This window comes from Nicotiana tabacum, chromosome 15 (assembly GCF_000715075.1).
Source record: "Nicotiana tabacum cultivar K326 chromosome 15, ASM71507v2, whole genome shotgun sequence".
Lineage (NCBI taxonomy): Eukaryota > Viridiplantae > Streptophyta > Magnoliopsida > Solanales > Solanaceae > Nicotiana > Nicotiana tabacum.
In genome coordinates this window covers 32,266,601-32,282,414 of record NC_134094.1, presented here as the reverse complement: position 1 = coordinate 32,282,414, position 15,814 = coordinate 32,266,601, and the positions used below count along the sequence as shown (strand labels likewise).

The 15,814-nt window shown below is 37.9% G+C and overlaps 1 protein-coding gene and 1 non-coding gene across 12 annotated transcripts; one reads left to right on the top strand and one right to left on the bottom strand.

Moving 5' to 3' along the window:
• The first annotated feature begins 1,058 nt into the window (after positions 1 to 1,058).
• Positions 1,059 to 1,165, top strand: LOC142170011 (small nucleolar RNA R71). Its single transcript, XR_012699630.1, has one exon. It is a non-coding gene; the product is annotated as a small nucleolar RNA R71 (small nucleolar RNA).
• Positions 1,166 to 2,425: 1,260 nt separating this feature from the next.
• Positions 2,426 to 8,777, bottom strand: LOC107781767 (E3 ubiquitin-protein ligase CCNB1IP1 homolog). Of its 11 annotated transcripts, none has more exons than XM_075230723.1 (11): positions 8,558 to 8,775; positions 8,381 to 8,452; positions 7,924 to 7,974; positions 6,940 to 7,106; positions 6,492 to 6,564; positions 6,094 to 6,139; positions 5,937 to 5,967; positions 5,505 to 5,760; positions 5,146 to 5,306; positions 4,635 to 4,908; positions 2,428 to 2,959 (listed from the first exon to the last, which is right to left on the bottom strand). In XM_075230723.1, exons 4-11 carry the CDS (start codon positions 7,007 to 7,009, stop codon positions 2,944 to 2,946), a joined length of 927 nt encoding a protein of 308 aa, XP_075086824.1. In that variant the 5' UTR covers positions 7,010 to 7,106; positions 7,924 to 7,974; positions 8,381 to 8,452; positions 8,558 to 8,775; the 3' UTR covers positions 2,428 to 2,943. The 11 variants fall into 11 exon arrangements, 10 of the variants coding, with proteins under 10 accessions (XP_075086829.1, XP_075086832.1, XP_075086831.1 ...); XM_075230724.1 differs by having other exon boundaries at positions 6,940 to 7,009; XR_012699207.1 differs by adding an exon at positions 4,443 to 4,565 and having other exon boundaries at positions 2,430 to 2,959; positions 6,940 to 7,974; positions 8,558 to 8,773.
• Between the last annotated feature and the right edge of the window lie 7,037 nt (positions 8,778 to 15,814).

Below are 15,814 nucleotides of genomic sequence, written 5' to 3'. Positions count from 1 at the left end.
TTATTCTAAATTCTGGAACTACTCAGTGAGTGCTACAGTCTCGAACCCAGTTAGTTTGCGTTTGTTTGCCACAATTTTCTTTGATGTACTGTGCATACCTTGGCACTTCTTGCAAAACGTCCACCAATGGTATGTTAATATGCACCTATTTCAAAATATCAAGGAATTTCTTGTACGTTGTATTATCTTTCACTTTCTGCAATCTTTGAGGGAGGTGATGGCTTCGCAACTATTGGTTGTGGTTGTTTTGCCATGGCTTCTTCAATTGGCTTCTCTAACTCCTTTGCAGTTTCCGATTCGACTTCTATGGTGGGCTGTTTTTCACTAAACATCACTTGCTTTCTCTTCTTTGATGGGACTTCTTCTAATTCTCTCACATTCTTCAATGACACAACATTAATAGGGACATTAGGATTAGCCTCAGTGTCGCTAGGTAATGCTCCCGCTGGTTTGGTGTTCTGGGCACTGGCTAGTTGCCCCATTGGTAGCTCTAAATTTCGAATAGCAGTAGCTTGATTCTGATTATCAGCCATAATCTTCTTGAGCATCTCCACAATATTACCCATCGGATTTGCGGAATGAACCTCCAATTTGGATTATAAGTATTACCATACAGATTCTGATTAGCTTGGCCTCTATTCGCACTCCCCACAAAGTAAACTAACTCTGGATTCGATGGACAGGCATCACCGGTATGGCCCTCGCCGCAAACTTCTCAAAACACATGCACCTACTGTACTGGTTGACTGTTGCATTGGTGTGAACTGTTGTTGGTTTTAGGTCACATTCATCTTGCTAATTTGATTTGCTAAAGATGCTACCTGTGTAGATAGTGTTGATACAACATCTAATTCAAGTACCCCCGGCAGCATTTATGGGTTGTGTATCTACCTGCTTCCCCTTGCCAATCTGGATTGCTTTTGGAAAACTTGTTCAACAGCGTGTAGATCTCATCAAAGCTCTTTTCCAATACTTGACCACCAACTGCTGCATCTACCACTATTTTTATTTCAGGGTGAGGACCTTCAATAAAAGTGTGAGTCAGTACCTTATTGGTTTGGTTATGGTATAGACAGTCTCTTAGTAATCCCTTGAATCGCTCCCAGGCTGCATAAAGTGACTCACTTTCTCTCTGTTTGAACGCAACTATCTCACTTCTTATCTTTGCGGTTTTACCAGAAGGAAAAAACCTAGCCAGGAACTTGCGAGCCAAATCATTCCACGATGCAATAGAGTTAGCTGGCTCAGACTTTAGCCATCTCTTGGCCTCTCCCAACAGAGAAAAAGGGAACAATGTGAGCCTGGCATAATCAGATATGACCCTGTTAGTGATATAGGTATCACTAATCTCTAGAAAAAGTCAGAATATGTTGTTGGGGGTCTTCGTATGGCAGTCCCATGAAGTGTCCATTTACATGAAATAGCTGGATCATGCTCTGCTTAAGCTCAAAATGCCCAGTGATCCTAGGCATAACGACACTTGAGGTGACATTAGCAATGCTGGGCATAGTCACCTCTTGTACCGCCAATGGATGCTCTTCCGCCATTTTCACAAGAAGTCGGATGAGTGCTTGTAAATTACTTGCTTCTCAAGCTTCTCTCAACCTTCTATGAAATGCTCTCTCAAGTTCTGGGTCAAAATCCTGTAGTCTATCCTGGCTTCTAACCCATCACATTCAAGCAAAGTACCTGAGATCAAACACCCAGCCAAAAAGAAGATTAAAAGAAAACTAAACTCGAAATCCCCGGCAACGGCGCCAAAAATTTATTTTCCAAAATCACACACGCAAGTATACGCGGTCAATAAAGTAATAAAGAGTAAGTAGTGTATCGTCCCCACGAGGACTTGTGATTAATTATCAACTAAATTAAGCGAATTCTAATTTATCGAGTCAAGAACAATTTTAAGGTACTTTTTGTTTGATTAATTCTACTAATTATAATTGCAAGTAAAAGAAAAACTAATGAACTAGCACACTTAGCACGAAGGATTTTAATTCAATGAGAAATAATATTCCAGGATTATGGCTGGTTAACAATCCTGTTGAATTCTTCAATCGACTCGACTTATTATTCTATCTGGGTTATTAACCTGCAAGGACAATAATACTCGTATAAATATGACAACTTCTACTCGTCTATTCAATTTATTCTAAACCCTATATTTCTATGAGATTAGAGATAAAAAGAACGCATTAACAATTTCTTACACAAGTGGCTAAGCACGGAAAATTGGTATATTTCTATCCGTATTTGCAAATCAATTCCCCAATGTCTAGGTTCAAGATTGCGTTCTATTAAATCCTATTGCAATCAAGAATTACCTCTTTCAAGTTCAACTCAAGATTCATATATAGTATTTCACTATTAGCTAGGCAGTAAAATAATTAAACTCGGGATATGAATAAGCAACTCAATATTATAAATTAACTCGTCAAATCAATATTCGAATATCAACATTCATGTAAAACCATAATCCCAGAATAAATGAGTTTAGCCACGCATAGTTATGGTAGCAATCTCAAATAATTCCCAAGAATACATACAAATCAATAAAAGAAGGAAAAAGTAAGAACTCAAGACGAATTCCGTGGTTTTCGGACTCTGTGATGGCTTTTCTCCGCTTCCAAGTGTGTTAGATCACCTAAAAGAGGCGTTTTGGCTTATATATTGCGTACAAAAGTCATGGGCCAAAGTTTACCTTTTTTCTATTCCGCCTCAGCTTCAGGGATTGATGTTGGGATGGATGCTTCGCGTCCGCCTCAGCTTCAACTTCTCAGCATCGCATGCTGGGGTGGATGTGAAGCATCCACCCTCTGTTCCTTCATCTCTGTTGTGCCCAGGTGCGGATGTTAAGGCTAATGCCTTATCTCGACTTCACTGCTAAGGGTGCACCAAATCCAACCTCTTCTCCTATAGCTCGAGCATCTTTTCTTCATATTTTTACACTCCAAACACCCTAAATCATCACACACAACTCAATTAGTCATAAAACCAATAATTAACACATGTTGGGCATTTTTAATACCAAATAGCACCAAAAAGTAATTAAAACATGAGTAAAGTAACATTATAACATATAGAAATATGCCCAACATCACCTAACTTATTGCAGTAAAATATAAGTGTTTAAGCTCAATTTAATTAGCCAGTCAGTGCTGTATCCTAATTAAATAGCTCAGTGTTGACAACAGGAGTTTCGTTAGCTTATTAAATTGTATGTTTGTTTTCTCTCCTTCTCTACATTATCCCATTTTATTACCTTTTACTATCTTTTTTAGCACTTCTTCTCTTTCTGGCTAGGAAGGTGTATGGTGAGGGCGGGATGCGGGAATGGAGTGTATAACGTTCTTGAAGAGAAATTTTGAGATTAAAACATTGAAAAGGCAAAAGTTAATGTAAAATATTCATTCTTAGCTTCAACAAGGTACTATTGGAAAATAATGGTAGATTTTCTATGTTGATAATGAAAATACTTTCATTCGATCCTCTTAATTACGACAACGTGCCAAGTGCCAGGTGTTAGGTCCGGAACCTCAAACACATAATGGTTTTCGCCTACTCAAGACTAAGAAGCATTGCCATCTTACTAATAGAATCTTGATTTTTGCAACAGTTGTTTTTTCACAATCGTTCTCTATGCATAAACGAGGCTTAACCTTCCAAGAATCGCAATAGCAAGAAATTCAGTAGACATTGAATAGCATGGAAGCAAGGATTTCAGTCATATGACTGTAGTATCAAATCTTCGTATAAATATCTTGTATGCAAGTTGGCATATTGCTTTTATTTTTAATAAGTTTCGCTAATTTGGTCTGCATATGTTGATCGTGGTAAATTAATAATATTTTTGTAACCATTAGATGCAGATAAGTTTTTGCCCATCATTAGATTGCCCCGAGAAAATAAACTCGTATCCTAATTAAATGTTGTCAAATTTTAAGAACCAAAGCAGCAGGACCCAAGCACAAGGAATCAAGTCCATTTAGACTGTGTCACGAGAAAATTACCTCTAGACACTATCTGTTGACATAAAACTAACGATGCTAAACAGTCAAAAATGAGCATGACCTATATTTTGAAGTATTTCAGAAGATCACGCTAGAACAGGTTTTAAACAGCCCCTAGACACTACATTTAGGAAGAAACGAAAAAGTAACAAGATTTGGAATTAGTTTTTTAGGAGTCCACCTGGAAGTACTATATATGGGACTGGTAATATCCTGCCCAAATTGTTTGCGAGTGAGGAGGGAGAAACGATTATAGAAGAAGAGAAGACTTCTAGCGGAATTAGAACCCTACACTTAAGTAGTATACGAGATGTTGCAGCTATTAAACTGCAACTCATATCACATCATCCACTTGTCTGTAAACTATGAAACCTTACTCCATATGATTTTATATTTAGTTTTTCCGCCACTAAGGAAAGTCAGCAAGCATACCAATATCTGGCATACAAAACAAAGTTTCCCACTGTAAAATGTCAGGAAACCTGATCCATTCTTGCATCTCAAGTATATATTTCTCCACATTATTGAAATTGAAAGATCTCCCGACTTCAAAACCTGGAAAACCAATTTTTTTAAGAATTCAGCTTTTGATATCTCAGCTTATTGGATGTAATTGTGGCTTACGTGAACATCTGTGGTCGGTTGCGGGAGAGCTGAGGTCTCTTAATCGGTGAAAGGATGAGATTCCTAAGGGTCTGTGAGGGATTGCTTGTTCCAGTTCCAACACCAAGCATAGGACGAGCACTTGCTCTTCTATTTCCAGTATCCACTGGTATTGCTGATTGTCTTGCAGGGGATCCACTCGAGATATCGAAAGGGCCAGAGTTGGAACTATTCTTTCTTGCTGGAGGCCATATGTCTTCTCTTGGTCCTGGAGTTTCAGGAGTGACCGACCAATCTGCGACAAATGAGTCAACTAATACTTTGCTCAAAGGTTAGTGCAGTTTTGAGAGCGAAATATCCAAAATTCGAAGTATTTTGACAATTGAGTGTTCAAATACTAAGTATAATTCATCTTTTAAATGCAAAGAATTTTGTCAATGAGTATTCATACACTAAGAAGAACAAATCTAGTTTGCCAAACTGCACCAACCTCACATATGCCATGTGATTATTCTAAAAATAAAATGATTACCTTTTCCCATATGATCTCTGTTGTCCATCATATTAGCAGGATTTGCGAACATATCAGGCTCTGTCCTTGAAAAGAAATTACTTGGCTGAATGGCTGAGCGCTTTACTGAATCATATTCATTTCTCAACTGATCATACATTTCATCAAGTTTTCTTTTTTGCCTGACAATATGGACCTATGTTAATTCTGAGAGCATGTACCAAAGATAGTGGATTCCAGTAGTAAAGCACCGCACACTTTGCAACCTCCTCAGTCAATAGATTATAGTGGATAACTTGAGCACACTTTTGCAGTTCCATCGGAATTTTTTCTTTTTTTCTTGGACAAATAGAATCTCTGTTAAAAACTGTAAGAAGAACCTGGATTTCTCAGCAAACTTTTCTTGGAGTTCCTGCTTGTCTTTAGATAAGCTCTCGATCTCTTGTTCCAGCATTTGGCACTTTTTAGCCACTTTCTGGTATGCAGTACGCACTTGCTCAAACTTTTCAGCGAATTTCTCTTGCATCATCTCACATTTCTGTTGGTATTGAGCGACTAACTTGTTCACCTTGAATTGCATTTCCAATTCTTTTTGCCCAATGTAGAACGTCACACTTTTGTAGGCACTCTTCATTACTGGGTTTGATTAAGGAGAAAATAATGAAGCTAATGTAAATACCATTTCTGAAAGGTGCTATTACGCTAAATCCAATTTGGGAAATAGTACGTTAATTTAACTAACCCAACTTCACTATGTTTTAAAAGTAAAACTGAATATTACAGATGTTGCAACACAGCACTATGAAGGATACATATCTGTGGTGATATTCCAGTCATGACCATCTGCATGAGGGTGAACAAATTTTAACTAGGATGCTGATGATGAAATGTGTGAGAAACAAATATGATTAGGTCACAGGAACTATAAAAAGTGATAAAGGAGCTATCCTTTCATGGATGTATGCTTACATTTGCCCATTCATCACTTGGATTAACATCCACAGGTTTCATGAGACTGAGGCAAAAACGTCAGATAATTAATTACATGATAGCCAATTCGACAAAATTCCACACATTACTTTGAGTGTTTAGATAATGCTAGTAAAAGCAAAAGACAACCAATTACTATACCAAATTTAGCAGTGGAAAACAAAAACAATGTTCTGGAAGTGTCATAAGCCCCACCCCCTCCCGACAAAAAAGGAAGGAGAAAGAAAAGATCTAGAAAAATGAATCAAAAGGAGAAAGGGACAAGAAGCTAGAGAAGAAGCAAATTTAGGATATAGTTATATACCTTTTGCGAAATCATTGTCTTTAGGTGACCAAAACAACACTTCAACCATAAGGTGATATTAGATAGGACTAACCTTTTAGACAGAACTTGATCACAGATAGGACAAGCGGCATCATTGCTGAGAATCTTACTAGCATCGTTCGGGCCTATTAACATTGTTAAGGAATCATAGCAGTTGTACACCAAAATCATTTCCATGAGGAAACTGCACAAAAATTACATGTCTACATGGAAAGCACAATTTCTTTCTCTTTTTGGATAATGGTGGTACCAGGCCAGATTCCATGCACCGATTAAGCCATCAGTACATGCTACCTCCCACTAATATAGGTAACGGATAATTCTGCCCCCAAGAGATTGGAAGAATGAAAGAATTAACTTAGTGTCACCTCTGTTGGTTTCGGAACTTGATTCCCAAGACTGTAACTCTAGTTCTTCGACCGCTAAGACATTCTCTTGGGGGCTAAAACACACACAAAACATATGCATGTCTATATGGAATACATATAAAACTAGGATACAGAAGACGTGGCCACAAGTGGTGGTGATGGCCTGTCCTTCCAGTTCTCGCCAGCAAGCATTGCATCTCATCTCAACATTCAAAGATGATTGTCAATTTCATAGCACATTATACAAAGTTCTGGAATCATTCAAAATTCCGAGCATAACATTTCTGATCCAATGCATTCTATGGATATAGACACAGAATAGTCAATAAGAAATGACTAAATTATCGCTACAGCAAAGTCAAAAACATTGCAGAACAACCTTTGCATCTCAAGTTACAGAAAGAGACAATCCACTTAACAGCCAGCTGTAGCTGGCTAATCCAATTTCAAACATTCTTGATTTGAAAGAAAAACTGCCTAATGGCTGCTAGAATATCCAATAACTGAAACCTCTAGCTGCTTATAAACTGTTGAAATATCAAAGTTCATACTTGGATAGCTGAAGTAAACTAACTGGGAACACAAAAATGACAAAACTAGTTTTGATAACTGGCATACAAAAGCTAGCTAACTATCACTTGAAATTGCTTGCTGCTTATGCGTTGACAAAATCAGAGTTTATCATGGTGATGAATACTCAACTTTCTACAAAGAAAAACATCATGATTACGCATGAACCAAGATAACTAAGAATTCAGGTAAACAGAAGTATTAGCCAGAATGTAGTTGCACAGCAAATTCTTCACAAATGGTTTAAGTTTTACACAGAGAAAATATTTTACACTACCCGGTACTTAAAATCAACTAAAGCCAACTAATAGGTAACTGTATATAATAGATAAAAATTGACAAACTGTAAAAGATATTAACCAGCTATCAGCTAAACTACACCGGTAGTGTAAAATGCTCAGTTTACCACAACAACTACTACTACTACAACTACTATATCTCATTACCAAACAAGCTGGAAATATGATCTCAATGCCTCAGTCCTATATTTTTCAACCCTCGAAACAAATAATAAGAATATCAAGTGCTTGGGCAACAAATTTTCACCTTCAGACGAGCTCAATAACTGGCTTATCCACAATACTTTCGGTCCTAAACCTGAAAATGAAAGGACAGCTGTACTCACCGGAGAAATATATACATGATCAACAAAATATTACCATAATAATAATAATAATTTTAAAAAAACAAATACACAGACAGCGACATTTATTTTCTTCGAAGTTATGGAATTTGAAATACTCCTGAATAATTAGAACAACACAAACAAACATCAGAACCTAGAAGAAATATGTACGTAAACAACAGAATATGACCCCAAAAAAAAACACAGGGAGAGAATTCTACTTCGTACTTACAGAATCTGAAATACTCTTTAATAAACAGAAGAAAACAAACAAAAACCAGAACCTAGAAGAAATATATAAGTAATCAACAAAACATTACCAAAAACAAAACACACACACACACACACACAGCGAAATTCATTTTGCTTCGTACTTACGAATTTGAAATACAAGCAAAATCGGAACTTAGAGTTCATAAATCGCCGATGAGTATCAAGTGTAGGAATAACCTGAAGATCAGAGACAAGAAAATAACGCATTTGAAATTGAAATTCAAATCGAAATCTAATCGCGAGGTACGAAACCTATGTAGAGCTGTACAAATTCCACAAAACCTTCCAAGAATCCGAAATCTGACAGCGGAATGTAAGTTTCCTACGGAATTGAACCCTAGCACGTATTTTCCGTGTTGAGCTTCTCTCTCGATCATACATTCATCTGCTACTGCTTTCTTATTTGAATTTTATTGAAATGGCGGCAAAATTTGGGGATTTATAGTGAATCTCCAGATCCGACCCGCCAGTTCTATTTTTCCGACCCGCTCTATGCAAATGATCTACTGTCCCAATTCCCAATTAAACGTTTGTTCTTTTAATTTTCTTATTAACCGTGTGGAAAAAAAAACATTTTACTTTCTATTGAGAAAAGGAAAATAGCATTTTAAAATATTTCACCCTAAATATGATAGATGTAGTAGTATTAATTACGGGTTAACATAAACAAATAGAAAGCTCTTTTACCTCAAGTCCTCAGCTAATGGTTCAAACAAATAAATAAAGAAATAAACAATTTCCAGTCATAACAGGGAACGATTTGTTTCTCTTTAAATTTGTAGTTCGTTGGCTATTTAGCTTTTCTAAATGAATTTAATTTTAAATAACAAAAGATTTTTTACACTATTATATTACTTACAAGCTTACTATGGATTGTTGTTTATAGGAAGCATAAAATGATAATTGAAAAATATGCTGAGTAACTTGTTAAATTAATTAAGTTAGTTTAACACTATCAATATGTTTTATCTTTAATAATTGATTTAAATCTTTTATAGCGCACCTAGAATGAATCTTTTTCTTTTCTCTTTGATTAATTTTGTTAATTGAGGTTTTTTTTCTCCCTCATTCTGAATTGAAAGCTGTTCGTTTTACATTTGAAAAAACGTAGCATGAGACATGCTTTCTTCATATAAAAGTTAAGATTGATCAAAGCAGATCATTTTACGACATTTACAATAACACAAAATATTAAAATAGACAATTTCTTCTTTTAACGTTCACATGCGGTGCCAGTGCAAGAGACACTCGATCGGCACTGCTTTATTGCAAATTTTCTTTATATTTGTGTAGTAAATACGTATATATACAATGGACCGATACTGATTGTGAATAATACAAAAATGAATATCAACTTGGGATTGGGAGGAAAACCTTAAAAACATGGCAAATTGCGATAATAATACAAATTTCAGAGTCCGCCACTATGATTGTAGAACTATGTTAGTATATGGAGTATGGACCAAAATATTTGAACTCCATATAGCGAAAACAAAAACTTGAGGGGGGAGGGTAGCTCGAGCTACGCAATGAAAAAGATCGAAGAAATATTCATCAACCTTTTGCAAAATTGAGAAATAAAATCACTAACAAAACCAAAATTGGTAAGAGTCACCTTAAAGAAGCTGTATTCCCATATCTATGTCACCTTTTAATCTCATTTAAGTTAATGTCTTGATGTACTTTTCTTTTTAGTATGTCTAATTTTTTATATTTAAAAATAATTTAATTTTAAATTTCTTATTTTATCCCATAGATGATTTTAAAATTGGGAGTCCCTACCTTGTTTTTCCCTTAGATCTTATTGTTTACCCGTAAAACGGTACAGTTAAATTTGTTACATGGTTTATAGACAAGCGAACTGATTTGATCCAAAAATGATAAGAAAATAAAATTAAAATTAAAATTAATAATTGAAATTGAAGAAGATCACAAGTCTCGCTTCGAATTCAATGCCTCCGAGGACAAAAATCAAAGTAACAATAAAGTACAAATAAAGTTGTTTAATTGAGAGCAAAAGTAATAGAATATAGCCTTTTTGTATAGACTGTTTCGTATCCTTACAATGGTTGTTGAGCCTGATATTTATAGCTTTACCTAGAGAAACAAGATCCTAGGATCAAGCTCCTCTTAAATGATAATAAAAGAGACATTGATGAATGCATAACGGCAGACCATGAATATAAATATTCTCTGCAACGGTCGCTCATTTAATGTTAGTAAATATTCCCTCATTGAATGTTATTCGATGGTATACCTTTGATCTTCTCCTGTCGACTACGCTCCCTTCGAAATTTATCCGATATCGATTGCATTCGTTGTATTCGGAATTGGTTATTCCCTGAATTGCTCTTTGCCTATCTTCGGTTCCATATGTCATGTTACCATTCGACCATTTGTTATAAACCGATTTTACCCCATACAAATAGTCCCCCTACTTTCCGGTGACATATTTTTGTGTTACCGAAAAGTTGGTGAAGATTCCTTTCTTGGCTGGAAAGTTCCTAAACAGTCTCTGACACTTGAAAGGATGCACGTCTTCTAGCATTTAATACCCCAAACACGTGTTGCCCCACGATTCAGCAAATATTATCATCGATTTTCGAGGTAATTATGACCACGATTTTTGCCGTCTATAACTTCTCTAATGTTCATCATTTTTACTTATTCATTTTTATAACTTTCAAAAGCCTTTCTTTCTCTTTGCACCTGCTTAGGAATTTTTTTCATCTTTTTCTCAGCAAAAGTTTTACTGACCTTTCATCAGCACGGCTTCTTTATCTGATTCCTTCGGAAACACTAGTCTTCTCTTCGGTGGAGGACCAAAGAAAAGCAAAGACAAGGAAGTCGAAGTTGATTTCGAACCTCCCACTGTTAGCACTATCATACCACAGAGTCTTATGACCGCAAATGACTTTCTAGAGAAGGCTCCTTCTGTATCTTCACGAACTTGGGCAGTTAGTAGGTATCCTTCCTCCATTCTCCCTTCCAGTATACCAACTATGAAAGAGGACTGCAACTGCCCCAATCTTGAAATCCCCGCGCTGGATATGATAGAGAGGGTTACCTTTTTCAAGGAGGGGTTTACGTATGTCTATACATATCCTTTTACCTTAGGTCCATTCTCTTTGGGGTCGAGTGAAGGGCTCGACCCGATAATTTTGAGGTTTTTCCACCGACATCAAGTTTTCTTAGCACAAGTAGGCCCATCTTTATGGTGGACGGTGGCCTGCCTTCGCCAACTGTGCATGGAGATCCGGAAAACCCTAACCCTTACAAACATGATGAACCTTTTGGTCTCCCAACGTTTTCCGTGGGGGGGGTAATAAATTTTAGCAAGCTTAGTCACCACGCTCTTCTCTCCACCGTAGATGAAGACAACAACCGCGGGTGGATGGAACGATTCATCATTATTGCTACCAGGGACATCATTCCGGCCACGACTCCATATTTTTCCTGAGTCAAGGAATCACTTTCATAAGTTTTGTGTTATTTACTTCCTTCTTTCGTGAAAAGATTGTTTTCGATTTTACTGATTTTCCATTTTCTTTGTTTCAGCTACCCGATGGGAACCACCACTGGCTCAAGGCCTAGACCAGTGGATTCAAATAATTCTGGATATCACTATACTAGAGTCCCACCGGTGGAAGGAGATGTCCCCAAAATACTTGTGAAAGGCCAAAAACTATGGTAAACCAAATTCTTTCTTTCTTTTATCCTTGTACGAACACAAAAAATTTTATGAATAAACTGCTAACTCTATTCTTTTGGCCCGATACAGGACTCTTGAAGGGCTCTATCATCTGCCCTGAAGTTGAGACCTCGGTTGACCTCGAAGAGGCCAGGAGGGTGATACAAAACGTCCCTGCCCGAAGCAGAGCTCGCGGATCTTCTTGCTGTGAAGGAGCCTCTTCTCGGAGTCTCCATCCCAAGGACAAGAAACCGAAGAGAAAATGTCCCTCCTCGGCTGGGACTCAAGAGAAAAGGCAAAGAAAACGTCGTCTGAACCGGCCACATTGGTCCTCGTTGACGAGGGGGATGCTAGTGATGAAGAGGCTTCCCTTCAAAGGAGGAAAAGATCTTCATCAGCTCAACCGAGTGCTCAGCCGGGAGAGTTTCAAAACCCGACCGAAGGAGAACCCCAAGCACTTTGGGGTGAAATGGACCTGGTAAAGAATGTTGATTCTCTCTTACCGGGCCTCATTGTTATTTCTTGTCCAATGAGTTCAGACCCCGGGACTCTTCTGCCTTCGACTACCGAGCAACTAACAGCCTGCACTGCTCCTGCTTCAACTACTTCAATCTCCCCTTGGGTTGTCACACTTGTCGAGTTGAATCCAGCTAAGAGTTTTGTCATTGGAATGATGCTTCCAGTCAGCTTTGCTTACTCCAACACTCTTCATTGGATGATATTGGCTGAGCTTCCTAGATCAACCAAAACACGTTTAATTTTGAAATCGAAAACATTGAGAGAGATTACCAAAGCGTCATTGTGTGGCGAGAGAAGTCCGTCAGCGTCTTCCTCCGTGAAAGTGATGTCATCTTCTACGACTTTCCGAAGTCTCTTATGGTGAGTCACCGATATATTCGTTCTCTTTATTGCTGAAAAGGTCATACCGGTAACTTCATTCCCTCCGAAAATTATATTGATAGTCAGCCGAGGGGAACTTTCTATCACCTGCGAAGGCTCTGCATTGTCCCGGCTTCGGTCGTAGTTGTTCTTAGCTCGGTCGCTTAGAAATTCCCTAAGGTGGACATTCTTTAACAATGTCTCTACCTCTTCACGAAGATATCGGCAGTCCCCAGTTCTATGGCCATGAGTCCCACGGTATTAACACCATAAACTGGGATCCCTCTGGCTTGGATCAGACCTGATTGGCTTCGGGAACCATGATCCTTTGATATTCCTCATTACCGATACCAACTCTACTAAGCTGATGTTAAAGTTGTAATCTAATAACCTGGGATATGTAGAGTCTCGGTCCCCTGTAACTTCCTTCTCCTGTAACGATCTGCTGCTCCGGCCATGATCGGTTCTTCTATCAGGAGAAAACTTATCCAATGATCGAAACCATTTGCTCTTACGACCTTCGGTTCTTTTATACGGGAAAAAGCGACCTCTAGTGGACCACTGATCTGCATCAAAGTCTATTTTAAACTTTTCCTAATTCTTGTCTCGATCACGTCCCTTTGTTGATACTGAGAATCCGAGTTGATCGTCTTCTATCCTTATATTTTACGCATACCGGTTATGGATATCCGCCCATGTGGTTGCATGAAACTCGAGCAGGCTTTCCTTCAGCTTTCGGGAGGCGCCAACTCCACGGATTCAGACACTTTGTGAACGCCTCCACTTCACATTCATCTGGTACCAATGAAAACAACATCCTCTCTTTATGAAACCGGATCACGAATTCTCGTAGAAGTTCGGACTCGCCTTGCGCAATCCTGAATATGTCCGCCATTCTGGTTTGGACCTTCCTTGCTCAGGCATGGGCCTTAATTAACGAGTCTACAAGCATCTCAAAAGAGTCAATTGAATGCTCGGGTAAGAGAGAATACCATTTCAGGGCCCCCTTTATAAGGGTTTCACCAAACTTCTTCAGTAAGACCGACTTGATCTCATGTTGAGCCAAATCGTTCCCTTTCACAGTCATGGTGTAGGTTGTGATGTGCACCTGAGGATCTAAAGTCTCATCGTATTTTGGTATGTCTGACATCTTAAACCTTTTTGGAATTAACTCTGGCGCGGTTTAAATGGCAACTGCGTGTATTTTTTCAAATTCGGGCCTTTTAGTATTTGTGGTGCACCCGGAATTTGATACATTCGAGCGTGAAACTCCTTTGCGTTTTGATCCATTCGTTTGTTCATTTCCCTCATAAACCTCATGAGTTTGGTTTTGAAGGGATCATTCTCGTTGTTATTTCCAGATCTGATGCCGGTCACTCCGGCTTCATCGAACCCAACTTTACCCCTTGGGGTGTTTGTGTTGTTATCGACCCTCTTAGCCGTTTGGTATGCAGGAACACTGGGAGGAACCGGCCCCCTTCCGTTCGTGTTGTTGGAGGCGCCTGGCAATGCATGTTTTAACTGCATCATCATCCGATCATGCCTTGAGAGGTGTTTCATGATTGTTTTCTGCTGTTCTCTCAAGATTTTAACCGTTTTCACGACATGCTCCTCCTCTGCATCATTGGGAGTCGGTTCCCGTACATGCCGAGGTTATTGGCCATCTCGAACCGGGGTCGTCTTATCCCCCTTCGTTGCGAGTCTCGCTGATTAAGTCATCATGTTGGGACAATTCTTCGTACCCCTCAACATTGTGCGTGATGTTTACCTAGGGAAACAAGATCCTAGAATCAAGCTCCTCTTAAATGATAATAAAAGAGGCATTGATGAACGCGTAACGGCAGACCATAAATACAAATATTCTCTGCAACGGTCGCTCATTTAATATTAGTAAATATTCCTCATTGAATGCTATCTGATGACAAACCTTTGATCTTCTCCCGTCGGCTACACTCCTTTCGGGATTTATCCAATATCGATTGCATTCGTTGTATTCGGAATTGGTTATTCCCCGACTTGTCTTTTGCCATTTCATTTCCACGTGTCATATTATCGTTCGATCATTTGTTATGAACCGATTTTATCCCATACACTTATTAAATTGTTGTGGGTTGTTGGACTCAACTCCCCTCCAGTAGGGTCCTTTCTAGTTCCCCCAGTACACCTTTAAATGAGCAATATCTGTCCACTTCGTCAGTCAATATTCTATAATTAATCGCAATAAACGCTTGTCCAACTATAATTAAGAAACAATAACTTTTGCAAATCAACACAAAAATAGATCCCCCCAAAAAAAAAAGGAATTAGGTCGTTCAAATTGGAATCATGTGAAATTGAATCAAACTTTGATGATTCGGAGATAATAACCCACAAGAATTTCCCAATAACCGAAAAAGGTTAGACATAGATACACATTTTGATCTTTTACGCTACAAATGCAGTGTCCACTTTGTTATTAATGGTCTGTAATGAATTATATGACGGATCCATTTTCACAAAATTCAGAGTCCGCCAAATATGATTGTTGAATTATGTTTGTATATGGACCAAAAAATTCGAACTCCATATAGTAAAAAGGAATTAAAAAGGAGTTAAAAATGAAACTTGAGGGAAGAGGCTGGCTCGAGTTGAAATATTTATATATTGACTATTAACCATACTACACAATAGACGTTTACTGCATGCCATTAAAAAAAATTGTCAACGTGGCAAGACATTTATAACATGTAATGAAATTAACTAATTTTTTTAGTTAAGTTTTATATAATTACGGTTAAAAAATACATACATGATAGCATTATCGCTTCTAATCCGTCTTTTGTTTGCTTCAGCTGCTCACTTATTAGGTACGTAGTAACTAGTATTAGAATTCGCGCAATGTGCGGATAATTTGACAGAATATTAATCTTATAATATTATGATCTAATATATCATATTATTTTAAGAAAGATTAGTTGTTATTTTATTAT

Excerpts from the sequence above, each read along its gene's own strand:
- LOC107781767 (XM_075230722.1), bottom strand. The coding sequence starts at position 7,009 with ATGAGATGCAATGCTTGCTGGCGAGAACTGGAAGGACAGGCCATCACC. Across the intron at positions 6,565-6,939 it reads CACTTGTGGCCACGTCTTCT|GCCCGAACGATGCTAGTAAG; the intron begins GTATCCTAGTTT and ends CAATGTTAATAG. Across the intron at positions 4,909-5,145 it reads CAGAGATCATATGGGAAAAG|ATTGGTCGGTCACTCCTGAA; the intron begins GTAATCATTTTA and ends CATTTGTCGCAG.